General features: G+C 51.7%; 10 protein-coding genes across 10 annotated transcripts; 5 read left to right on the top strand and 5 right to left on the bottom strand.

Annotated features, from left to right (window-relative positions):
- Positions 1-130: 130 nt before the first annotated feature.
- On the top strand, positions 131-1,933 carry EDD37DRAFT_646965 (amidase signature domain-containing protein; the record flags this gene model as incomplete). Its single annotated transcript, XM_062817801.1, has 2 exons — positions 131-165; positions 229-1,933. The coding sequence occupies 2 exons, from the start codon at positions 131-133 to the stop codon at positions 1,931-1,933; spliced, it is 1,740 nt and encodes a 579-aa protein (XP_062673165.1).
- Positions 1,934-2,126: 193 nt separating this feature from the next.
- On the bottom strand, positions 2,127-3,679 carry EDD37DRAFT_257246 (carbohydrate esterase family 4 protein). The gene is made up of 4 exons (XM_062810760.1): positions 3,350-3,679; positions 3,016-3,292; positions 2,535-2,939; positions 2,127-2,473 (listed from the first exon to the last, which is right to left on the bottom strand). The coding sequence occupies exons 1-4, from the start codon at positions 3,453-3,455 to the stop codon at positions 2,320-2,322; spliced, it is 942 nt and encodes a 313-aa protein (XP_062673164.1). The 5' UTR covers positions 3,456-3,679; the 3' UTR covers positions 2,127-2,319.
- Positions 3,680-3,820: 141 nt separating this feature from the next.
- On the top strand, positions 3,821-5,324 carry EDD37DRAFT_257276 (aryl-alcohol dehydrogenase). Its single transcript, XM_062810761.1, has 3 exons — positions 3,821-4,498; positions 4,552-4,898; positions 4,950-5,324. Exons 1-3 carry the CDS (start codon positions 3,961-3,963, stop codon positions 5,187-5,189), a joined length of 1,125 nt encoding a protein of 374 aa, XP_062673163.1. The 5' UTR covers positions 3,821-3,960; the 3' UTR covers positions 5,190-5,324.
- Positions 5,325-5,475: 151 nt separating this feature from the next.
- Positions 5,476-6,621, top strand: EDD37DRAFT_257115 (uncharacterized protein). Its single transcript, XM_062810759.1, has one exon. The coding sequence runs from the start codon at positions 5,586-5,588 to the stop codon at positions 6,510-6,512; it is 927 nt and encodes a 308-aa protein (XP_062673162.1). The 5' UTR covers positions 5,476-5,585; the 3' UTR covers positions 6,513-6,621.
- Positions 6,622-6,729: 108 nt separating this feature from the next.
- EDD37DRAFT_685400 (thymidylate synthase) lies at positions 6,730-7,978 on the bottom strand (the record flags this gene model as incomplete). The annotated part of the gene is made up of 2 exons (XM_062819894.1): positions 7,735-7,978; positions 6,730-7,710 (listed from the first exon to the last, which is right to left on the bottom strand). The coding sequence occupies exons 1-2, from the start codon at positions 7,855-7,857 to the stop codon at positions 6,730-6,732; spliced, it is 1,104 nt and encodes a 367-aa protein (XP_062673161.1). The 5' UTR covers positions 7,858-7,978.
- A 1,749-nt stretch (positions 7,979-9,727) lies between these two features.
- Positions 9,728-11,192, bottom strand: EDD37DRAFT_685399 (L-lactate dehydrogenase; the record flags this gene model as incomplete). Its single annotated transcript, XM_062819893.1, has 2 exons — positions 11,140-11,192; positions 9,728-10,982 (listed from the first exon to the last, which is right to left on the bottom strand). Exons 1-2 carry the CDS (start codon positions 11,181-11,183, stop codon positions 9,728-9,730), a joined length of 1,299 nt encoding a protein of 432 aa, XP_062673160.1. The 5' UTR covers positions 11,184-11,192.
- Positions 11,193-11,290: 98 nt separating this feature from the next.
- Positions 11,291-14,108, top strand: EDD37DRAFT_257103 (calcium-activated chloride channel-domain-containing protein). Its single transcript, XM_062810758.1, has 3 exons — positions 11,291-11,571; positions 11,622-12,079; positions 12,133-14,108. The coding sequence occupies exons 1-3, from the start codon at positions 11,502-11,504 to the stop codon at positions 13,822-13,824; spliced, it is 2,220 nt and encodes a 739-aa protein (XP_062673159.1). The 5' UTR covers positions 11,291-11,501; the 3' UTR covers positions 13,825-14,108.
- A 1,023-nt stretch (positions 14,109-15,131) lies between these two features.
- On the bottom strand, positions 15,132-17,431 carry EDD37DRAFT_257058 (uncharacterized protein). Its single transcript, XM_062810757.1, has 4 exons — positions 17,260-17,431; positions 15,862-17,209; positions 15,419-15,580; positions 15,132-15,357 (listed from the first exon to the last, which is right to left on the bottom strand). The coding sequence occupies exons 2-4, from the start codon at positions 17,155-17,157 to the stop codon at positions 15,307-15,309; spliced, it is 1,509 nt and encodes a 502-aa protein (XP_062673158.1). The 5' UTR covers positions 17,158-17,209; positions 17,260-17,431; the 3' UTR covers positions 15,132-15,306.
- A 22-nt stretch (positions 17,432-17,453) lies between these two features.
- EDD37DRAFT_621886 (Ca2+:H+ antiporter) lies at positions 17,454-21,507 on the bottom strand. Its single transcript, XM_062816018.1, has 2 exons — positions 20,918-21,507; positions 17,454-20,868 (listed from the first exon to the last, which is right to left on the bottom strand). Exons 1-2 carry the CDS (start codon positions 21,027-21,029, stop codon positions 17,615-17,617), a joined length of 3,366 nt encoding a protein of 1,121 aa, XP_062673157.1. The 5' UTR covers positions 21,030-21,507; the 3' UTR covers positions 17,454-17,614.
- Positions 21,508-21,886: 379 nt separating this feature from the next.
- Positions 21,887-23,160, top strand: EDD37DRAFT_606092 (26S protease regulatory subunit 8; the record flags this gene model as incomplete). Its single annotated transcript, XM_062814858.1, has 3 exons — positions 21,887-22,121; positions 22,177-22,802; positions 22,852-23,160. 3 exons carry the CDS (start codon positions 21,887-21,889, stop codon positions 23,158-23,160), a joined length of 1,170 nt encoding a protein of 389 aa, XP_062673156.1.
- Positions 23,161-23,162: the final 2 nt, after the last annotated feature.

Raw genomic sequence — 23,162 nt, 5'->3', positions numbered from 1 at the left:
AGCCACTGTTCGAATGACTGATGTCTTCTACGCAGTGATACTTCGATTGCTCCTTTGCTCCTGCCTTAGCTGACTCGCCCATCCAGATTCTTAGCAGACTGCAATGAGTTGATCCGTGTCTGTCGTTATCATGTCAACGGTTGCTCTGCCCAATACCGATTTTCAGTACGTTCTGATAGTCCATGTGGCTTATCGTGCTGTTATCAGGTCTTCTAATCGCCTATACAGATCGCAAATCAGTGTCGAAGACCTGAGGTCTCTGGCTGCCAAATTCGATATTCTGCTCGAGTGTGGTGCAGATGAAGATGCATACTTGACCCTTCTGCAGTCTGCAGAAGCCATCTACGAACATTTCGAGAACGTCGACGACTACATCCATCCGGCTTTGGTGCCCGTACCAACACAGTCGGAACGGAAGTATTGGCGACCCCAACGAGAGGACAATGTATTGAATGCATGGAGTCATCGATGTGAACTCAAGGCCACCAACCCCAAGACAGCCTTGCTTGCTGGACGTTCTGTTGCTTTCAAAGATAACATTTCTGTAGGAGGCCTCCCTACAACCCTTGGAACGCGGTCCAGCCTCCTTTCCATGCAGGGTACAGATTATCCCATCTCGACAATTGATGCGAGCATCGTCTCCAGAGTGCTTGATGCTGGTGCATTAGTCAAAGGAATTACGACGTGCGAGACTTATTCAGCTTCCACACTATCATCAACCTCATTCCGGGGACCGGTGCAGAATCCCTGGGCACATGGCTACAGTGCTGGCGGCAGTAGTAGCGGTAGTGGGGCTCTAGTAGGCGCAAACCTCGTCTCGAAGGTCAAGGGAGTCAGCTTTGGTGATTCTGTAGATATGGCTATCGGAGGTGACCAGGGCGGAAGCATTCGCCTTCCAGCTGCCTACAATGGCTGCTACGGGATGAAGGCTACCCATGGACTCATTCCATACACAGGCGTCATGGCTCTCTCACCTATGGTGGATAGCGTCGGCCCCATTGCCAACAATCTTGAAGACATCGCCCTCCTGCTGCAGGTGTTGGCTGGATACGACGGCATAGACGCTCGAATGACGGCCGAATCGCCCTTGAGGGACCGTGTGCCTGAATATCCAGCCTTGCTTCGAGACTCCTTCGCCGAGTGCCAGTCGTCAACATCAAATACACGGCCTTCTTTCAGAGTTGGGCTTCTAAAAGAGGCTTTTCAGGTTCCAGGCATGGACCCAGCCATTGCCAGCCATGTTCAGGACAGTGCTAGGCAAGCTTTTGAGGCGATGGGTGTGCCTGTCGTGGAAATTTCCGTTCCGCTTCACGCTGAGGGGCCTTTGTTCTGGACAGCGGCAACCCGAGCCACAATGTCAGATTGGGGTATTGCCATGCAGACACCTGGCTATCTCTCATACCATCCACCTCACATGAAGTTACAATGGCCACCGAACCAGGACATGTACGAACTACTGTCTGACACGAATCCCACCATTAACAACCTCATCTTCAGCAGTGCTTTCCTCAAGGACAAGTATGGCCCGGGAGTCGAGGCAAAGGCGCATCGCAAGGTCTTCCAACTACGTCAAGCCTACGATGACGCCTTGAGCCAGGTCGACGTACTGATCATGCCTACCACGCTTGGGCTTGCTTCACAACATCCAGAACTCACACGCGATGGAAAGAGAACAGGGATAATGGAGCGAATTAACCCTGCCATCGGGCTGAGTTCGAACACTTGTCCTTTCAACGTGACTGGGCATCCAGCGCTGACTGTCCCTTGCGGCTTTGGGAAGGATGCGAAGACCGATCAGATGCTGCCAGTGGGTATGCAAATTGTGGGAAAGAGATGGGACGAGACGATGGTTTTGAAGGCAGCCGCGTTCTTTCATGCTGGTCAACAGGACATAGAGAAGGACTCCTCCCAATCAGGGCAATCTCATAGATGACAAGTTGTTGCCGAACTTTCTGTTATTGGTCCACCTATTCGTCCCTTTTCGACGGAGCAGAGGTGTCCGTTACCAAGAGTTGGAGTATCCCCGCGCCTCAAAGGGCAAATCTGGAGCAACTTGACTGCACATTGGGACGCCCCAGGCCAGGGCATTTGCTAAAGAGGACATGGGTGAGCCACTTGAATTTTATGCCGAGTGAGGTGTACTTCAGTGGAGGCGATAATAGTCTGGTGTCGTTGGATGTCTCTGATCCATGGTCAAACACGCGATGTTCGCAATCGATGTTGGTCTTGGTCTAGAATGGGACTGTGATCGATTTAGACGATTGAGATAGAGTCTGGTAGTGAGATGGAGATTATTCTCCCTATAGATTTCACAGCCTCTCATTTGGAAAGTGGTTCCTTTTTCAAGACTTCTGCTGGGTCCTGCGGAGGAAGGGCACCTTCTGGTAACTTGTTCTTCCGCTTGAATTCATTCGACATTTCCACCATGGGCGCGAATTCCACACCCTCGTGCTTTTTAAAATGTTCAATCAACCTGTGTGACGATGGATGTTAGCTCTTGGCTGGAGCATAATAGTCTCTGAGCGAAAGCCTACCTCTCGTGCATCAGTATCACGTGTGGTCTTCCTGAGACATCAGGGTGAATCGAGATTGGAAAGATGAAGTCGTCGTACTCTCGGTACATGTAGTCAAAGTGGTCCCGCCAGATGTCTTCGACGTCACGAGGGTTAACGAATCCATGACTGTTGGGCGCTTTCTTGATGAACATCATGGGCGGCAGGTCGTCAATGTACCAGTTCCCGGGAATCTCTACCAGACCTGTCTCTTGGCCTCTGACCAAAGGTTTCATCCAGTGGTCTGGATGTTTGCTGTAATCGATCTTTGTCCAAGTGTCACCAGTGCGTAGCCAATATGCCTGACAATCATGATGTGAAAGGCTGTGATCATACTCTATACCGTAGTCGAGGAGCAATTGAGCACCCTCAGCGCTCGTTTCCCACCTGTGCAGGATAACAGCATCCGTCAGTCATGATCGAGCTCCAATAACTTCCCGCCAATGGATAAGAGGATTCTCACCAAGGTGCCACGCTTCCTTTGGGCGGTTTCCCGCAAAATTCTGTGAGAAGGCGGAATGTCTTATCCAAGACGACTTTCTGCTGCTCAGGGTTCATGTCCGAGGGATTTTCGTGCGAGTATCCATGGAGACCTATTTCGTGGCCTGCATCACGAACGGCAGCCATGTCTTCAGGAAAGGTTTCAAGCGAGTGACCTGGAATGAACCACGTCGTCTTGATGTCGTGCTTTTTGAACATGGCTAGCAGCCGCTGAGTGCCTATGGTGGCAGCGAAGATACCTACATGAGTTCACACATGTTTAGAGTCTTCCTGCACGAGATACCAACACTCCTCACCTCGACTGATGTCGTTCACGGAATCGTCCCCTCCATATGATCCTAGCCATCCTGCCACAGCATCGACGTCAACCCCATAGCTGATCAAGACACGCTTCTTGCCCATATTGACGGAAATAGAGATCTTCTCAGGGCGGGTGAACAAGATATGAATGTGTCGAAGCTCTTTCCCAGATTTGGTAGAATGTGAGCAAACGTGTTTGTCGAGATATGCTTCATTTTAAAACCCATAGACAATCCCCAATATATGTAGCGACTTGCCGAATCGACCCCAGAAATGACCTCCAACCAGGGGAGCAACCTCAACCGCGAATGCAGCGATGATCTCATATGACGTTCCTCACGGCGTGCAACCGGTCGATGTGACGTCTTCCAAACCGAAGATAGGGTCTGGTGTGAGATTTTCCAGGGGTCTTTATCTTGTTAGTCGACGTGGAAGACCTGGTGGAATGCCTGTGGAAAGCTGGCACCTCTTGAACTGTATTTCTCCGCATATCTCATCTCCGCGCCGTGACTTCACCATAACACTCGCTGCCATTATTGCTATGGGTCCCAACACTGCTACATCCAAGGTTAGACTGTGGTTGAGTAGTTCGTGCCGCTCTTAAAAAATGATCACCGAAGCATTGGTGGTGTCCGAGCCCGGCGCACCGTTCAAATTTCAACAAGTCGAACTTAACGACGACCTTCGACCAGATGAAGTCGCCGTCCGCATCAAAGCCACCGGCGTATGCCATACGGACCTGAACTTCTCGAAAGAGAAGTCGATGCCCGAGCTGTTTCCCGCGGTCCTAGGGCACGAGGGAGCCGGCATCGTTGAGCGCATTGGGTCCGACGTCACGAAAGTGTCTGCAGGCGATCATGTCATTGTCTGCTACACATGTTGCGGGAAGTGCAAGTACTGTCTACGTAAGGAGACTGCATACTGTGACTTGTGGTTCCATTATAATTTTGGTGTGGGAAGGTTGGACGGATCAAAGACATTTTCAGCCACGGCGGATGGAAAGCCGCTTACTTCTCACTTCTTTGGGCAGAGCAGTTTCGCGAGGAATATCCTGGTCTCGGAGAATGGGTTGGTCAAGGTCGACAAAGATATTCCGTTCGAGCAGTTGGCGCCCCTGGGCTGTGGCTTGATGACGGGCGCGGGAGGTCAGTACTATGTCCTTGCAGGATCAGGGACAAGCTGATTCCAAGGTGAACAGCGATGTTGAATGTGATCAACCCAACTTCCGACATATCTGTTGCTGTGGTCGGAGCCGGAGCAGTCGGTTTGGCGGCTATCATGGCGTTGAAAATACTCGACCAGCCTCCGAGCAAGATCATTGCAGTCGATATCGTTGCACACCGACTGGAGATGGCAAGGTCGTTTGGTGCGACTCACACCATCAATTCGAAGGACCAGCCGGATTTAAAAAGAGCGCTCATGGATATCACGAACGGTCGCGGAATTGATGGCGCCATCGACACGACTGGTCGGCCGGAAGTGGTGACGGAGCTGATTCGGAGTGCTGCAAGGAAGGGAAAAGTCGTGACCGTGGGTGTTGGAGAGGTACATTGTAAACCCGTCTGTAAGTTATCCGTACTGACTCGGGGCTATCAGCTTTCGGCAGCGGCTTCGGCCAATATGTTCGAGATGGTGAACACAGGATGTACTTACGTCGGATGCAACCAGGGGGACTGTTACCCTCAGGAATTTCTCCCGAAGCTATTGGGGGCACAGCAGAGCGGCAAGTTTCCTTACGATCAACTCATCAAAACGTATCCGGCCAAAGATATCGAGCAGGCGGCGCATGATATACACAGCGGCAAGACGGTGAAGGCAGTATTACTCTGGGATTGAGGATGAGCAGCCGCAAGGGAATGGCATCTAGGGACAGACAGCGTGCACTCCGCCCCGGAATGGCTTCAGGTGATGCATTTTTGATTGAAAACACTACGCAAGGCAGTATGCTCCATAAGTACTATAAGGGTATGTACATTATCGTCGACTCATCAATCGAACGGAGCCGATGCAGACCGACAAAAGGGGGCACTTTGTCACGAGGCTGACGCTGACTAATAAGGCTGAAGCACAGCCTCGTCTCGGTCCGTGCAGATCCAGCCTCGCCGATGACACTCACAGACATGCCTCATTCTCTCGGTGACCACGCATTTCCAGCCTACTACGTCCTCACACTGCTGCCTTTTGCCTGCCCTTGCTTACTGTATCTAAATCTCTGCAATATAATAGCCCAACATGTCGACCTCAACACCCTCGTCCGCTCCTGACTCAACCTCCTCGTACACAACCATGGACAGAGACGTGGAAGCGATCGGGCGCCACTGCGAATTCGCCTACTGCCACCAACTCGACTTCCTCCCATTCCACTGCGACTCCTGCAATCACACATTCTGTCTCGACCACCGCACCGAGACCGCCCACCAATGTCCTCGCGCCGGCGAATGGGCACGCAGTCGGCGGCGCAACAGCGTCGGACGCCCAACAACAAACACACCCAGTCCAGGCCGGCCAAACGCCAGCAATGCCACGCAATGCAGCGACCCCAAATGCAAGACCTTCATCAATACCCTCCAGAACACGGGCGTGCACTGTCCGCAGTGTAACAGAAATTACTGTCTGAAGCACCGCATGCGCGAGGACCACGACTGCAAGAACCTCATTCCTCTGGGCGCCAGACCGATCGATATCGCTATGCAATCAAATAAAGACAAAATCAAGAGCGGGTTTGGCCGATTGAAATCGTGGACTACAACCAAACAAGATTCGCTAATGCCGAAGCCGAAACCGTCGAGCCGTGCGGCGCAATTGGCCGCGTTGAACACGCTCAAGAAGAACGCCAAGGGCGACGACAAGCTCGAGGCCGAGAAGAGAGTGTATCTGCATGTCGAGGCGGAGGCCGCGAGCACAACGAGTAAATTGCCCAGAGCGGATTTGTTTCTCTCGCAGGAATGGAGCGTCGGGAGGTTACTCGACGAGGCGGCAAAGAGGTTGCAGGTCGCTAACGTTAACAACAGAGTTGAAACGGAGGAGCAGAGGTTGCGCGTGTATCACGTTGAGGGAGGACGGTTACTGGAGTTCTCTGAAAAGGTTGGGAAGGCCTTGATAAGTGGTAACACGGTTGTGCTGTTGAGGGGTGTTGGTCCTAAGCAGACAGAGTCATGATTACAAGGGCCACTGTCTCGTCTTGGTACTAGTGACGGCGTTGTGGCATATCGTACCACTTGTCAGAGCGATTTAGCGAAGGCTGCACCAGCGCCATAATGATTGATGAAATGACCATGGATTTCATTGAAGACTCTCACTTTCCGTCAATGCTGCTTTCCCACAAGCAATCAAATTGAACCTCACCCCGTAACTCCAGACTGTCCAGGTATCGATATCATACACTCATCTTCATCTTGATGCCTCCATGCGGCTTATATCCAAGGACTTCCAGTTGTTCAAGTTTCCACCCGTCCATCTCACCACTGCCTTTGTCGTCCCGCTTGATGTTCAATGTAGGAAACTGGCGTGGTTCGCGCAGTAATTGCTCCTTCAAAGCATCGACGTGATCAAGATAGACATGGGCATCACCCATGGTGTGTATCAGCTCACCGGGAACCAAGTCGCAGGCATGTGCCAGCATATGCGTCAACAGAGCATAGGAGGCAATGTTGAACGGTACACCCAGTCCCATGTCGCAGGAACGCTGGTATAGAACGCAAGAGAGGTGACCTTTCTGTCCCTCTTTGGCCTTGTTGGCCTGGTTGAGAGCTGCTTCACCCCTGGGTGCATCTGGAAAGCTGACATAGAATTGCGCAAACATGTGACAAGGAGGGAGTGCCATTTTGGATAGGTCAGCGACGTTCCAAGCACTGAGGATGATTCTGCGGTCGTAAGGATTGTGTTTCAGTTTCCGCACAACCTCTTTTATCTGATCCACGCCCTTGCCATTGTAATCGGAGTGGCAGTCTTGATACTCGGCACCAAAGTGGCGCCATTGGAACCCATATACCGGCCCAAGATCTCCCTCTTCTCGCTCTGTGAAGCCTAGATTATCGAGGAATTCTCTTGACCCATTGCCGTCCCATATGTGGATGCCTGCTTCTGAGAGTGGCTTTGAGGTGGTACATCCTGACACGAACCAAAGTAATTCGGTGGTGACGGCTCGTAGGAAGACGCGTTTCGTCGTTAGAAGAGGCAAGACCGGTATTCGTTCGGCGGAGGGTGATGAAGGGTCAGGCTTTGAAAGGCTAAAGCGTAGTTGTGGAGGAGCGAATAGTGACAGTGTCCCTGTGCCAGTCCGGTCGGGACGATGCTCTCCTCGCTTCAGGATGTCGCGGATCAAGTCAAGATACTGGTGCTCTTCATGTGAAGAGGTCTCTGCTGAGGTTGTTGTAGGCACTTCTGTTGCAGCGGAGGATTCTTTGGTTGACCCATCCTGCAGATTCTTGACATTCTCCTTCAAAAAGCCCAAAGAGTCGCCTGGCGCAGAAACAGGCTCTGGATCGATAGCGGAAGGTGCCATTGTCGGCCTTGACAGGTAATTCGTTGTTGGCGATCTTTTTGGGCTGGAAAGCGATGGATAGATGCAGACATACAGATTAACGCGAAAAGACGCGACTTTGCGCGTCGCCGGAAAATGGCGTCAGCAATCAAGAAATCAATCTAATCACTCTCATCCACCTCAAGGAGTGTCGAGCAGTAAGTACATTTTACTCTGATGACAACAACTACTGCTCTCAATCCACCTTTACCACGAGCTTCCGCCCGCTGATCCTTTTAGCCTTCAGATCCTTGATACCCTCAGGCACTGATGCAAGCCCGGGGCCGCCATATCTGATCTCTACCGGATGCGGCCAAATCTTTCCCTCCGCAAGCAAACGCTCACTTAACTCGGCAAATGCCATACTGTATTCGAAGTCTTCTCGGCTTGCTGGGTGTTGTTGACCACCCCAGTGCACCCAAGGCTCGCCGAAAAACTAGTACTCTATTATCTGATATGTCGTGACATCCTCGCGAGGTGAGCGTGTAATGCAGATACTCGAATAGACTCCACCAGGACTGGGGACGGACGCGCAGACTTCTGCGGTCGATGAGGTCGAAATGCAGTCCACGACATACCTAAGCTTGCCACGGCCACCTGAATTGTGATCATTAAACGTGGGGATTTCAATAGGGTGTAGTAGTTCAGGTGTCTAAATTCTGGCGTGGAGCAATGGCGCCAAGTTCCTTTCAGGACAAAAAAGACAGTCTCATAATACTCCACACAAGGAATCGTGTCTGTTCGGTACCAAAAAAAATTGTCGTCTGAGTGAATCGAACACTCGGCCTTCAGATTTTGTGACTGTAACTTCAGTCTCTGAAAGAAGTTAGTTTGTGTGTTCCAACATTGTTAATCTTAAGATTCGACGTACGACGCTCTCCCAGCTGACTATTGAAGTTAGTCCGTATGTTTATTATGTCGTAGGATGTTTCCTTACGCTAAGACGACATGATTAAATGATTGACATATTTTGGTGTAAATTGCTTATAATCCTGGAATAAATACTTCTGTGGGTTCGGAGCTACGCGCCAATCGGAGGCCATGGTCAAATGATTCGATGGTGAACGGATGTTGGCGTGGCGGTCGTGTCATTCGATGCGGGGTAATTACGACAAAAGGCTTCGGGGGAGCACCAAGAGCGAGGGTAGCAACTGCCACCGAGGGCACAAGGTTTCCATGATGGTCTGAACCGCCATGTACTGTGCAGAATGGACGACAGTCGGTTAGATCATACGAAGAGCACGCCTTCTTCCGTTCCACGAGCTGACGAGTGCTTTGCGAGGCTGACTCGATATCGCGAGGCCCACTTTGTTGGCGTCCCGGCGCCAAACTACGATGGTCAATGGAAGCCTGTCTCCCTGGCACAAGGTCCAATTGACATTGACATATCAAGTCAACTTTCGGTCGACTTTCCCGCGGCAATGAAGCGCAACCTCGATCACAGCACGGGGGTATCACAGCTTCAACCTATCAATGATTGGCAAACGACGTGGACGTCCTGTATTCAGGCCCCTTGCAGTTGGAACAAGCCGATTTCACCAGCGTTACTAAGTCGTCATTAGATCCTCCAGGACCTTCTGAAAAGTTGGCGATGGGTATGCTGGGGTGCCTGAGGGTGTAGAAACATTTCAGGCGGGATGGAACTCTGGACGAGGTGCGTCGCGCACCACAAACACACCTGATTGACCTCCTGCAATTAGTGGGCAAAGACGCCATCAGTCGCTCCCTTTGCAATTGGCTAGTGGCGACGGATCTATGCCAACCAGCAGTCACTACGTCGCCCAATCTGAGTTTCGAATGCAATGTAACCGAGCGAGCAAATGGCAAAGCCCGCTGTAGCCCTGTTTAATTTCTAGAGCTTTGAGGATGATTGGATCTGTAGATCATGCCTGCGAAGATCTCGGATGCTCTTCTTGCCCATATTGCCTAGCATATTGTCAGTGTCAGCCAGCAGACACCTCAACACGTGCTCAACACCCTGCTGTCCTCGGATCGCAAGACCATACATATACGGTCTACCAATAAGCACCGCTTTTGCACCCAAAGCCAGAGCCTTCAGAATGTCACTGCCAGTACGAATACCGCTATCAAAAAGCAATGTCAGCTTGGAATCACGGACTTTTTCGTCGGCGGCAATCTCAGCAAGGGCGTCGAGCGAAGCAATGGCCCCGTCACATTGCCGGCCACCGTGATTGGAAACGATGATTCCGTCCATGCCGTACTCGATGGCCTTGTGGGCATCTTCGACGGTCTGAATGCCCTTGAGGACGATAGGACCGTCCCACAGCGTCTTCAGAATCTCCAAGTGTTCCCATTCGCGGTACGTTCCCGAGTTCAACACGTCCAGCCATGCTCTAGACTTTTGTAGGACATGAATATTGGCCAGTACCCGAGCGGCGCCATAGATTGAGCCCGGCCGTTTGAGCATGGTCCACAACTCGGCCAGCTTTTCTCCCGAAGTTCGAGTATCTCTTGTCTGCATCTCCTCATATCTCCTGTTGAACACCGGATCAGAGTGGCCGACCTGACATCCATCGCCCCAAAGGAATGGTAAGTAAGATGAATCCAGATCGGTGGGTCGCCACGCCAGATTGAAAGTGTCCAGTGTTACCACCAAGACTTTATATCCGTTCGACTTGGCCCGGTTGAGTAGACTGACCGTGACTTCCTCCCACTGAGGCCGCGGCCAATAGAGTTGGTACCAACGATCGCCATCGCCATTGGCTTCAGCGACCTGTTCAATGGTTCTAGTTGCTGCAGAGGAGAGAATCATGGGGACGCCAACGTTACGGCATGCTTTGGCAGTCGCGTCTTCGGCATCTTTATGCATGATGTTCTGCACGCCGACAGGTGCGACAAGCAGTGGGCTGTTGTGTTTGGTGCCAAATAGGTCGACGCTCAAGTCTCGTCGAGTCGCATTGACCAACATCTTCGGGCGGAGACGATATCGGTCAAAGGCCGCCAGATTTGACAGGTTCGTCTGTCCACTGCTCGCTGAGCCGGAGACGTATCCGAAGTTTCCTGCTGGAACTTTTGAACGTGCCAGCGCTTCCCATTCTGCTGGCTTAGTGGAGAAGATTGGGTCTCGGAGTCCACCATATTTCCCGCTGGTAGGCAGAGTAGTTGTTTGGGTCTGGTTCAACATATGGCTGGTTCCATTGTTCTGGCCGGGTCCTTGCCGCCATCTTGCACAATTGTAATTTCCCGCTTGACTAGAAAGTCGGTTGCAATGTAAGTCGAGCTCTGAGCAAAAGAACATTGGACGTGGAAGCTCGTGTTTGTTGCCTGAAGTGAAGTGCCGAGGTCATTTCGTCGCGCGGTATCGCGATTGGCCACTGATTCCACCACCACTATAGATGATTTAGCGTTCATCTATGCAAGGCTGATCTAGCTTTTACGGGTCTAGTTTGCATCTTAGCGATCACAGGCGATCACAATCGACGGTGACGTAGAGCTTCGAATCTGGGCTGCGTATCGTCTTGCACAACAAGATATTTCCAGGTTTCTGGTCTGCTCAGCTCATTCTTTTCCTTTTCACCTACGTGTATATTGCACGAACAGCCTCCTCTCAGTATCTCGCACCTCAGTCTGCCAATTTCCTCGCATCTCCCATTCTGCCACCCACCATGGCTCACAAGGTGCAGGAGACCAACATGGACGTCGACTATGTGGTTGTTTTCAGAGTACCAGACGACGGTACAAAACTCACCTCCTCTCAGTCCGGCTTCGGTGCTAACACGTTCCAGACAAACAAACCGGGGCCGAACAATTCCAAAAGCTCATCCGTGCCCTCGCCGAAACTGGCCTAGCCACGGAGGTCCGACGCAATGACGAGACGTCCTTGTTCATCTTTGTGAAAGCCGCCGATGAGAAGACCCTTACACAGGTGGTATACAGATCAAGAATCAAGGACTGGCTACATGGCATCCGGCAGATCCAACCCACCCAAGATACCGCCCAGACACTCACCTCAGAACCATTGACCGAAGCTGAAAGATATCGAATGATCCACCACATGATATGCTGTCCGCGTGAGGAAGGTGGAGCTGGTATAACACCCAAGCACGGCGAATGGAAAGCTGTGGAAGCCGTCTTTCCTTTACACGATCATGCCAAGAACAAGAAATGGTTGACCGAGTTCTCGCAAAAGACGTTTCTGACACCGGAAGATCTGGACGAGGTCAGGAATACTATGGGTGAGAAGGTGCGTACAGACAGGCTAAGACCTGACCTGAAGACATATGCTGACCTCTTCAGATTGGCTATTACTATGCCTTCCTACAGACATACTTCTCGTTCCTCATCTTCCCTGCCGCTTTCGGATTGTCCGCATGGGTATTGCTCGGAAACTATTCAGCCATCTACGCCATCGTCAACGGCTTATGGTGTGTCGTCTTTGTCGAGTACTGGAAACGTCAAGAGGAGGAACTGGCCATCCGTTGGGGCGTCAAGAACGTTGGAAAAATCGAAGACAAGAGGAGGGAATTCATCCCGGACAAGGTCATAACCGACTCAATTACTGGTGAACAGATCCCATATTTCCCCTCAAAGAAACGACTGCAGCGACAACTCCTTCAGATTCCCCTGGCCGCTCTCTGTGTCATCGCCCTTGGAGCAGTCATCTGCACCTGTTTTGCCATCGAGATCTTCATTTCCGAGGTATACAATGGTCCGCTAAAGTCGGTCCTTGTGTTCCTTCCCACCATCATCCTCACGCTGGCCGTCCCTACGATCACCAATTACTTGACTCAATTTGCCGAGCGCCTTACTTTCTACGAGAACTACGAAACTCAAGATGCTCACGACAAGGCTATGATCTCCAAAGTCTTTGTCATCAACTTCATTACCTCTTATCTGGGAATCATCCTGACGTCGTTCGTCTACGTCCCTTTTGCCTCTCTTCTTGTACCTTACCTCGACATCTTCAGTCTGACGGTCCGACCATTCGCCGAACACGAAAAGCAATTTCAAACGCCTCCACCTGCTGCATTCACGATCAACCCCAACAGGCTCAAGAACCAAATGATATATTTTGCGGTGACGGCACAACTGGTCAACTTTGCTATGGAAACTGTTGTGCCACTCGTGACACAGAAAGGCACCAAGAAGTACAAGGAGATGCAATCTGCTCGGGCCGAGAAATCTGGCGGAGCAGCGCCTTCGATATCTGCAAACGATCCTCCCGAGGAGAAGGAGTTCCTGACCCGTGTCCGGGAAGAGGCGGCCCTACCAGAATACGACGTCACAAGCGACCTGCGAGAGATGGTCATCCAGTTTGGATATCTGGCCTTGTTCTCCGTCATCTGGCCAGCGACGCCCGTGTCGTACTTTATCAACAATTGGATCGAGCTGCGCGGTGATACGTTCAAACTCACCATGGAAAGTCGACGACCTAACCCTGCCCGCGCCGATACTCTGGGCCCCTGGCTGGACAGTATGGAGTTCCTCGCTTGGCTCGGCAGCATCACCACCGCCGCTCTCGTGTATATGTTCAGCGGTGGCGACGGACCAGATGGCAAGCCCCATGCTATTCGTCTCTGGGCACTTTTGCTCAGCGTTCTCCTTTCGGAGCACATCTTCCTCGTTGTGCGCATGGCCGTGCGCCACGCCATTTCCAAGTTCGACAGCTCGGCCATGCGCAAGGAACGCAGCGAGCGGTTCATGGTGCGCAAGAAGTTCCTTGAGGAAGCGGGCCTTGCAGACGCCATCAAGCCTGTCGCCTCGCCGCCCAATAGTCCTCTCAAGACCGCGTCGGGTGAACAAGCGTTCACAAGCATGATCTCGAGGGAGAGTCTCGAGGAGGATGCGAGAGCTGACAGTCTTACGACTGCCCGTCCGGCTGATCACTTCTGGCACCATCAGCGCACTTGGGCTGAGTCGGAGCGTGTTGGGATTGGTATGATTGACCTTATGGATCTAAAGGGCAAGGGAGAGAAGAAGGCACAGTGAGGTAGTACGGCGGTACTTAGTTGGGAGTCTTTCAAAGAGAAACGAGTGGGATGGTCTATTCGTTCTAGGTCACGACAGTACTGGAAGACTGATGACCATGGAGGTCGTCTCTGACGCCACAAGGCTATGACACGAGGTATACGTATGAGATCAATGAATGATGCATGCATTTGGCGGACCTTCTCCCACAACAGTGACAATGTGGTGCTTCCTCCGTTCAATGTGTCTACAATGTCAGAGCCCAATGGGGAGCCATGTACGCCCTTTGACGGGCTTTTTGATGGGCTTTTCCCGGCAGTGACCATGTAGTGAGTGCTCCTTGATCTCCTTGGTGTGTGGTTAGGGCGAGCTGGCAGAGGTCGCGCCGGAACTTGCTTTCTCGGTCCGGCCACTTTCGCAATGATCGTGTCGTGTGTGAGCGTATTCCCCATCACTAATGTCGCCCATCCAGCGGACAGCTCCTGGGCAGATAGGGCCATACTTTCTGCAAGCTCGTGGTCCATCCATAACGTTCACCGAAACCTAGATGCCTAGATGATCGGCAGCCGTTGATTCTCGTGGTGCCGCATGGGTCGTCAAACGTCTTCCGTCTGCGCTCCCTGTCCACTCAGTCGGTACCCAATATCAATTCGAGATCAGATCCGCCACCAGCAAACCCACTCCTATACCCAGCCGCCCACTCACACAACCAGCCTTTGGCAAGGCATACTCGCCCGCGCAACCACTCTCTCATCAGGATCAGCATGATCATTCTGTACACAAGGCAACCACGACCATTCATCCCATCAGATCCGCCACCCTCGCTCGGTCCAGATCAGACCAGTCAGAAGAGATCATTGCTCTGATCTTTTCGACTTTCCATCGCTCGACAATTTGACTTGGCAGTCCTCACAGGTCTATATATACAGGCTCCCTCCCCCCTTTGCTCTCTCTTTTCTTTTCGTTCCAACACTTTCGCCCAAACAAACCGAACAGGTAAGTCACTTATTCTTAACAAACTGAGGCGCCTCTTCCAGGACAAGCTGGCCTGGTATGCCTCACGGCTACCAGGGCTGTTCGTCGCTGCGGTCTGGAAGAGGCGGGTGGTCGGAGTGCCATGATGAGAGCGCGTAATTTGCTCGACTTTGTTCATACCATGGCCGGGTCCTCAGATTTCATGATCACGTCGTTTTGCTGTTGTTGGCTGACCTTGAATAGGTCTTGCTCGCAACAGAACTTTTCATCATTGTTAAGCTTTACGCTTGGCTTTGGAGAAGAGTGTATCTGAGGTTGTAGTATCGTAGAGGCCGTCAAGTGTCGATTGCTTTCTCGTGGCATGGGTGGTCGTACATAGACATGTCGGAGTAGAGAGGAGGGGTCGTACTGAGGTTGGCAGCGTCAACCGCCGCGGCGGGCGTCGTTCGGCCTATGATCTTTGAGAGGAGGTTCCGGCAATCGCTGCCAAAGAGGAGGTTCCATGTCGTAGTACAGGTAGGTAGTGGTCTAGTAGAGCTCCCTTGTCCTGCGTCCTCCACGAAACATGCACCAGTCGCACTATTCGTCGATTTATGTCAGCCGTCAATCCCTTTCACCTCTTCTCAGGTGGTCAACGTACAGTAAACTCATCGCACCCTGTGTTATGCTGGATACAATACGTGCTCTTGCACCGCTTGCACGTCCGCGTTGATAGCGGTGCACACAGGCTACAGACTCGTCCGCATTCGAAACAGTCGCGTGTCACGGCAGGTTGGCCAGGCGATATTGTGAGGTTTCGGTGCTAGGAAGAAGGAAGGTGAGCGTCAGTCCAGGTACACTCGTAGTCAAAGCGTGATGGGCAGGGACGGCGGGCACTCGGGAGGTGTAGTGTTTTTGGGTAGGAATTTCCGGCGCGATCAATGGTGATGGGATACCCATATCTCTTGCGTCGTCTCAAAGTCATCGCGATTTCTCTTTATCACCTCCCAGCTCTTGCTTCTCTCAACCCCACATACCACCACCACCGGCACCCGCCATCCACTCGCTAACGAGACAATTCTCAACGCAAAGACCATTAAATACCTTGATATGATCGCCACCATTTTCTTCGCTGGCACCGCCACTCAACTCCTCTCTGGATGGCAAGTACGACAGGCCCGCCCGATCCAGTCGCTCCAGGTCGCTGAGCTTCTTCGAGGTCGTAGGATTATAGCAATCGGAGCACCACCATCGGTGACAATTATCGCAATGTCGATTCGTCAGACACCATATGCACGACACAATCAGCCGTTGCGGCAGTATGCTTCCATCGTCCATGACCTTTGTTGGTGGACGTACCGCATCGACGAGTCTCCCATTACAGGGTGGCGGCCAAAGCAAGGGAAACTCGCGAGGGTCGCTGACGCCCCAAACAGGCGCGCCGTGAGGAGCTCGTCCGCAGCCAGCACACCCACCCGGACCTAATGCAAAGGTCGCAAGCGGTGGAATGCCAGCTTTGATCTCCGCCAGATAGTCACGAGAGGCGGGATGCAAGACGGGAGCCATGTCCTCGTGCATATGATCACACAGGATCGCATCGAAGCTGATGATGCCAGCACAAGCGAGGAGTGTTTCCTCCCATGGACTTCGTTGCACATAGCCCTGCACCATGATTCGCCCGCTCGGGGCGTACCACCGGTCTACTCCATCGACGACAAACAGGTCGTCGAATTGTGCAGCCCCGAGTTGCGCGCCTTGTGACGTCGTCACGCCCGAACTGCTGTAGCGCAGTTCGTTTTCTTTTTGTCTAGGCGTCAAAGCAGGAAGAGAAAAGAAGTACAAGCCCTGTAACCGTGGCGTGCCTTCGGGTCTGCTAGGCCGACACAGATGACGGAGAAGTTGTTGGAGTTTGGCCTCGTTGACATTGAGGCATTTGCGAATACTCAGCAGGCGGATATTGTACTCAGGACTAGTGACAATATCATTGATCAGGTCATTTGTGACAGATGACAACCCGTCGAGCACCAAAGTCTGGATATTGGCGAGGACTTTCATTCGTCTCAGATTCGATAGTACACCACGCAATGGTCCGGAAAGAAATTCGTCTTCGGTCAAATTTTCGTCAATCCTCTCGGCGCGCCAGGAATTACCGCCGACGTCTATCCTCGTCAGCAGATTGGGTGAAACATAAGCGCCACGACATTTCGAAAGGTCGACATAGCGAAAGACGCTGGTCGTCCGGAGGAGAAGTTCTCGGAAGGAGTGAGATGTCCTGGATAAGGCAAAGATGGCCGACAGCGGCAGGTATGGGACTGTGTTCTCGAGTATGAGTGAATTCGACAGGAGGTCGAGGAGGGATGTTGGCAAGGAAGTGACTCCTGATGACTCCACAAGAGCCATCTGTTATGGCCGGGTATCAGTCTCGAGTCTTGCTTGTTGAGTGTATTTCGATCTGTAGACTGGTGTCACTGTCAGGACATCGACGTGAAATGACGAACAGACCGGAATAATCTAATACTGTGCGATGTCATGAATGAAGCGATGAATGTAAATTGTTGATGAGGCACAAGACCAAATACGGTGAGAAGTGACGTTAGACACGGACGGCACGAGACCATTCCTTGTTGGGATGTTATCCGTTTGGACACTTCCACACGTCAACAATGATCCGATATTGATGCAATAGTCCATGTAAATGGATTGATATGTTGTTTTGATGTGGAGAGAAATTATACCAATGTTCTATACAGGCATCCGGGCGCATATATATCCGTATAGTTATACCCCTGCTTCGCCACGAAAGAAACCAAATCATAAACAAACGCCTTCGCTCAATGCCAGTCCCAAACTACCCCGTTCACAACTCCGACCGAATAGTATTCCTGATAGTATTCCCAATAGCCAATGTATCGGTGGAATCCGCGCCCATGATAGTAAACGAGGTAAATCCACTGAAGTAAAATCCCATCACCACCACAAGATAGGTCATGACCAAGATACTTCCCTTGAAATAATTGCTCTTGCCTTCTCCAGACATATAGCTGAGCAAGAAAACGCAGAGGATCACCGTCGTCATATCCCATTGTGGGAATATCAGGTTGAAAGTATGGTCGATCAAGTCAGAGGGATCAATAAATCGTCCATGCACTGCTGAGAAGAGCACCAAGGCTGGGATTTGTAGCAGACAGACCTGCAATGCATAAGCCGAACCAATTTCCATGCTCAAAGCAATGTTCCCGTTCATCGCGAAGGAGATGGCATTCAGAAACTCGGTGGTACTCGGCACAAGGGCGAACAAGGTCAGGCCGAGAAACTTTTCGTCAATATCGACCGAGTCCAGGACCACATCCACGGTTCCGACCAGGATTTCCGCAACGATAGCATAGGCCACTGTCGCCGTCAGAAGAATGACGGCCGATTTGGTGCGTGACCAATTCGGCGCGTCATGGCCGCCTTGCCCGCCTCCCTCACCGCCAGGATGAACAGCTTGTTCAACTGCAGGATTCGCATACGCGTCTTGCTCCGTCGCAGCGTTGTGACGGAGAGCTCCTGAGGGTCGGTGAGACTTTACAGAGTCGGCTTTGTAGACATGTGTCGATTGATAGGATGCAGTCCGAGGGTGGTTGACTGCATCTCTGGCCGCAACGGTTGCAGCGGTCGCCGCCATTTCCGCCACTTGTCGCACGAGGTTATTGTTGTCTTCCTCGGACAGGCCTGGAACAATGGGGAGCATAGAGGGGAGCATGGAAGGACTTTTGACAAGCTCCGAACCGTGACTTGACTTGGGTGGTACAACATGCGGCAAATCGTTTTTGTTTGGATGATCAACGGCATGATCAATGATGTGAGTTTGCGACAAACTCTTGTGCGCACCAGAATGTTCTCGCTCGCTCGTAGCATCACCATCGGCAGGCAGCCCAGCTGACCTGAGAGATTGGCCCAAGATCCGTTTGTACAATTGTGAGTCTCTTATGGCCGATCGTGGAATATAGCCATTTGGATTGTGCAAGTGTTGCGAGTTGTTAACACTATGATGTCGAGTATCCATGGGACTCACATCTGCTGTGTTAGGTTGCTGAGGTTTCTTCTCGTCGACATCGGTACTCCAAATAATGGCGGCATGCGTTCGCAGGGTGAACAGGAGCCCGATGATGTACGAAGAAAAGAGCAGCACGGCCGCAAACCAACAGTAGGGTCGCACAGCTTTCACAAAGAACTCATCGCTGATTGCTGGGAGCTGCCGAAAATAGCACTGCCTGCAATCTCTGGGGCTGTCGAGGTCACCAGACGTGCATGTCCTGCAAATCAACTCATGGCTTCCGTAGATTTTGTAGAATAGGGTAGGTCCAAATGCTGCGATGGTGGCAAACAACAGCATGGTCGATGTGGCACCAGCCGACTTGACATTGAACCGTTGCGTTTTGCGTTTGATGGCTCCGAAGCACATTGAGAGACCCGGTAAGAGCAAGACACCAGCGAAGATACTGCCAATGATGCTTCCTTCTACCAGAGCACCCTTTCCTTCATTGAGGGCAATGCAGTAGAGGTAGACTTCGACAATAGTAGAGAAAAATGCATTGATTGCGGCTCCCATGCCCATGGATGATTGGGCCGAGATCGAGGCCACGGCCTGTCCAATGAAGTAAGCCAGCGGGACGATCGAAAGAAGTGCTAGTGTGAACATCAGTGCCGGACTTGTGAGCCAAATGTTGAGCTGCAAGCCGATCTTCAGCACAAAGTAGTCCAAAATGACAAATACCACAACGGCGAGGAAGTTGATGAGAAAGATGTTGGTTCCATCAATTGTGTACTTCCAATATTTCGTACCGACAGCCCGATAGGTGCACAAGAGAATCGATGATGGGTTCGTCGAGTGCCTAGCTGTCGAAGCATCCCGATGAAAAGTGAGCGCTAGAGGTCGTTTCCGAAGGTGATAGAACAAAATGAGAGTGACTCGACCCATAGGAATCCAGAAGACCATCAACCAGCAGGCCACTGAAACCAGAAGTATCAATGGAGCGAGGTTGAAGTAGAAGAAGATGAAAAAGATGACTCTGCCCAAAGTCCATTCACCACGCCCGAAAAGTCGTCTTTTGTTCGATTTGTGCGAGACGTTTGTGTCTGGTCTTTCCATCCTTCCACTTCGAGCCAGCAGGCTGTCGGTTTCGCTGGCTGAATCGATGCTGTTTCGATGGCGACCTACAATGGAACCGGTATGGGTGACCGTTGGACCAAACATCAGTCGACCGTACTCCAGATCTCCACTCTGCCACCGTTCGTACTCGCCAATACTTCGACCCTCACCCTCATCTTCTTCCGCGTAGTTCTCGTCTTGCTCGAGCTTGACGAATTTCCCAAACGGCCAAAAGAGGTAATTGGAAAGCCCGAAGAATACTCTGCCATACGCGGCCGCACTAGGGTCCCAGGCAAAGATGAAGCAAACAACGCCACCGATAGCAGCTGCAATAGCCAACCACCACCCAAAGAAGATGGTCCACAGGCAGTTGAAGGTCCATAGCCAGCTGCTTACAATCTGGCTGGGCGAAGAGTGAATGTCTTCTTCCGCTCCTTTCTCCACGGATCTGTTCTTCTTGTATAGGGCGGGCTTCCATATCCTGATACCAAAAGGGTGTGTTTGATTGATTGCCAGCTGCCGATCTCTTAAGGTGAAACTTTCAGCATCGCTCACGTCTTCATCGTCGTCATCCTCCAAGTCACCATCTGCTCCCTCATCAACACCGTCTTCCAAGGGCGGTTCGGCAGAGGCTTCTTCTGCCGCCTCTTCTGCCTCCTCCTCTTCTCCTGCTGAATCCACACGCGCAAGTGGCACGGCAGCATGAGTCCTTCGACGTACGGTCGACTGCTGACGAGGTAGAGGGGGTATAGTCTGTATAGTGTCTCCTTCCACCTCGGATACATCATCGTCTACTGAGAATTGTTCGCCGCGATGTGGTAATGGTTTGCCTGTACGAGTTGACGTTCTTCGTAATGTAGGAGGCTTTCTCGGTCTGGAGATCTGGGGTGAGAGAGGTGGCATATCTGATACATCATCGTGTCGGTAGGAGCTGCGTGGTCGGTGGGCGCTTGAAGTAGGAAAACTGTTGAGAGTGCCTATATCGCCTGTTAGAGCTGTTCTTCCGCAACTTGGACACTTATTCACCATAGTCTCTACGTATAGGATCCTGCGCAATCGACGTCGTAGTAGACTCGGATCGTCCGTCTGGCGCCGGTCTGAGCGTGGGACTCTTCTGAGGTGTACCGTTGGGCGACATTTCGGATCTGCAACTATTCCACCATGGAATCTTCGTCCTTGTCGTTCCGTCGAATCAAGGTTTCTACCTAGGCGTCGTGGACGTAGGAAGGGCTGGCGACAGCGAAGCAGTGCTCCGGCCAGATGATGCGAAGGAGAAGGCTTGTCGGCGCATCAGATGATACAGAAAGTCTCCAGTGGGGGAGGAGCCTGCATAAGAACGCTGGCAGAACCGATAAGAAAGCAACACACAGTAATAGACGGTGTGCACCAGACAGCACGTCAACAGAGGCACGTGCAAGGATCAGCAAGTCAAGACCAAGCAGGTGATTGTCGCAGAGGTCCGAGATGTTCGGAGCGACGGCAAGAGTGCATGCAAGATTTGGTCGGGCCCCCAGAAATGGATGATGCAGAGGTGCAGCTGGGGGAGATTCAAGAGGTCTGACAATCAATCATGTGAAGAATGATCGAGCCTAGGCCTAGACAGCAAGCCAATTAGGCTGTCCAGGTGGTATTACTCGTTATGGGAGGGTGCCCTAGGCTTGTTTTCAAGCGGTCACAGCTAAAATATTGGGCCAAGTGACAGGCGGCAAGAGCCACCCCCGGAAAACAATCCCCCAAACAAACAATTCCAAACACAGACCAACCTCGTTAAAACACGACCGCTTAGTAAATTGTTAGCTAAGTCGATTTAGTCGCGCCACAGACGCCACACTGGGCTTTTGAGGCTTGTCCAAGGCTGCGGATTAGAGACGCGGCTCTAGCCTTCCATCATCTGCTGTTCATCCACACCTGCAGTCAACATCGATCCGTCCACCGTCGCAGTCAAGACACATATCATTGTACAATCGACTCGTTCCATCCCACCACGAATACACTATGACTCTCGACAATTTCTACCACAACAAGATCGAATCCCTCAAGCTTGAGATCATTCAAGGTCAAGCAGTGCTTCGCCGCTTAGAGGCTCAACGAAATGACTACAACTCAAGGGTACGGCTACTGCGAGAAGAGCTGGGCCTTCTACAGCAACCTGGCTCCTATGTGGGTGAAGTTGTCAAGGTGATGGGTACGAAGAAAGTGCTTGTCAAAGTACACCCGGAAGGGAAATACGGTAAGCCATGATGGCTATTGAGATGCGCTCGCTTCCGTACTGACACATGCGCCAGTTGTTGATGTCGCCGATAGTGTCGATGTTTCCAAGCTCGCAGTCGGAAAACGAGTCTCCCTCCTTTCCGACTCCTACAAACTTGAGAAGATGCTGCCCTCCTCCGTCGATCCTTTGGTATCTCTTATGATGGTCGAAAAAGTGCCGGACAGCACCTATGATATGATCGGCGGTCTCGATCAACAAATCAAGGAAATCAAAGAGGTTATAGAACTGGGTCTGAATCATCCCGAACTCTTCGAATCATTAGGCATTGCCCAACCGAAAGGTGTTCTCTTGTACGGACCTCCGGGAACCGGAAAGACACTGCTGGCACGTGCCGTGGCACATCACTCCAACTGCAAATTCATCAGAGTATCTGGATCAGAGTTGGTACAAAAGTATATTGGTGAAGGCAGTCGAATGGTCCGAGAGCTTTTCGTCATGGCAAGAGAGCAAGCTCCCAGTATCATCTTCATGGACGAAATCGACAGTATAGGATCGAGCCGTGTTGAAGGAAGCAGTGGAGGTGATTCTGAAGTACAGCGGACCATGCTGGAATTACTCAATCAGTTGGATGGGTTCGAGCCTACCAAGAACATCAAGGTCGTCATGGCCACCAATCGACTTGATATTCTTGATCCAGCGGTAAGTTCTTCCTGCCCCTTCCTTGGGTTTTGCTGACAGAATTCGACAGCTTCTGAGACCAGGTCGCATCGACAGAAAGATCGAGTTTCCCCCACCGACAGTCGAAGCTAGGGCCGATATTCTGAGGATTCATTCACGAAGCATGAATTTGACAAGAGGTATCAACTTGAAAAAGGTCGCCGAGAAGATGAACGGCTGTAGTGGTGCCGAGCTCAAAGGTGTATGCACAGAAGCCGGCATGTTCGCTTTGAGAGAACGAAGAATCCACGTCACTCAGGAAGATTTCGATCTTGCGACAGCCAAAGTGCTCAACAAGCATGATGACAAGGAAGTTTCGTTGGGTAAACTGTGGAAGTAGGC

Source organism: Exophiala viscosa (assembly GCF_022695815.1).
Source record: "Exophiala viscosa unplaced genomic scaffold EDD37scaffold_2, whole genome shotgun sequence".
Classification (NCBI taxonomy): domain Eukaryota; kingdom Fungi; phylum Ascomycota; class Eurotiomycetes; order Chaetothyriales; family Herpotrichiellaceae; genus Exophiala; species Exophiala viscosa.
The sequence above is the reverse complement of the archived record's forward strand: the minus strand, read 5'-3'. Positions and strand labels throughout refer to the sequence as shown.

Bases quoted from the DNA above. Each gene is read 5' to 3' on its own strand.
- EDD37DRAFT_257246 (XM_062810760.1), bottom strand. From the start codon at position 3,455: ATGGGCAAGAAGCGTGTCTTGATCAGCTATGGGGTTGACGTCGATGCT. The intron at 3,293-3,349 runs GTGAGGAGTGTT...GAACTCATGTAG, and splicing joins CGTGAACGACATCAGTCGAG to GTATCTTCGCTGCCACCATA. The intron at 2,940-3,015 runs GTGAGAATCCTC...TATCCTGCACAG, and splicing joins AAAGGAAGCGTGGCACCTTG to GTGGGAAACGAGCGCTGAGG.
- EDD37DRAFT_257276 (XM_062810761.1), top strand. From the start codon at position 3,961: ATGATCACCGAAGCATTGGTGGTGTCCGAGCCCGGCGCACCGTTCAAA. The intron at 4,499-4,551 runs GTCAGTACTATG...CAAGGTGAACAG, and splicing joins CTTGATGACGGGCGCGGGAG to CGATGTTGAATGTGATCAAC. The intron at 4,899-4,949 runs GTACATTGTAAA...CGGGGCTATCAG, and splicing joins TGACCGTGGGTGTTGGAGAG to CTTTCGGCAGCGGCTTCGGC.
- EDD37DRAFT_257115 (XM_062810759.1), top strand. From the start codon at position 5,586: ATGTCGACCTCAACACCCTCGTCCGCTCCTGACTCAACCTCCTCGTAC.
- EDD37DRAFT_257103 (XM_062810758.1), top strand. From the start codon at position 11,502: ATGGCTCACAAGGTGCAGGAGACCAACATGGACGTCGACTATGTGGTT. The intron at 11,572-11,621 runs GTACAAAACTCA...AACACGTTCCAG, and splicing joins TTTCAGAGTACCAGACGACG to ACAAACAAACCGGGGCCGAA. The intron at 12,080-12,132 runs GTGCGTACAGAC...TGACCTCTTCAG, and splicing joins GGAATACTATGGGTGAGAAG to ATTGGCTATTACTATGCCTT.
- EDD37DRAFT_257058 (XM_062810757.1), bottom strand. From the start codon at position 17,157: ATGGCTCTTGTGGAGTCATCAGGAGTCACTTCCTTGCCAACATCCCTC. The intron at 15,581-15,861 runs GTATTTAATGGT...CCTTCTTCCTAG, and splicing joins ATGGTGGCGATCATATCAAG to CACCGAAACCTCACAATATC. The intron at 15,358-15,418 runs GTACGTTGACCA...ATCGACGAATAG, and splicing joins CAGGGTGCGATGAGTTTACT to TGCGACTGGTGCATGTTTCG.
- EDD37DRAFT_621886 (XM_062816018.1), bottom strand. From the start codon at position 21,029: ATGTCGCCCAACGGTACACCTCAGAAGAGTCCCACGCTCAGACCGGCG. The intron at 20,869-20,917 runs GTGAATAAGTGT...CAGGCGATATAG, and splicing joins TCCTATACGTAGAGACTATG to GCACTCTCAACAGTTTTCCT.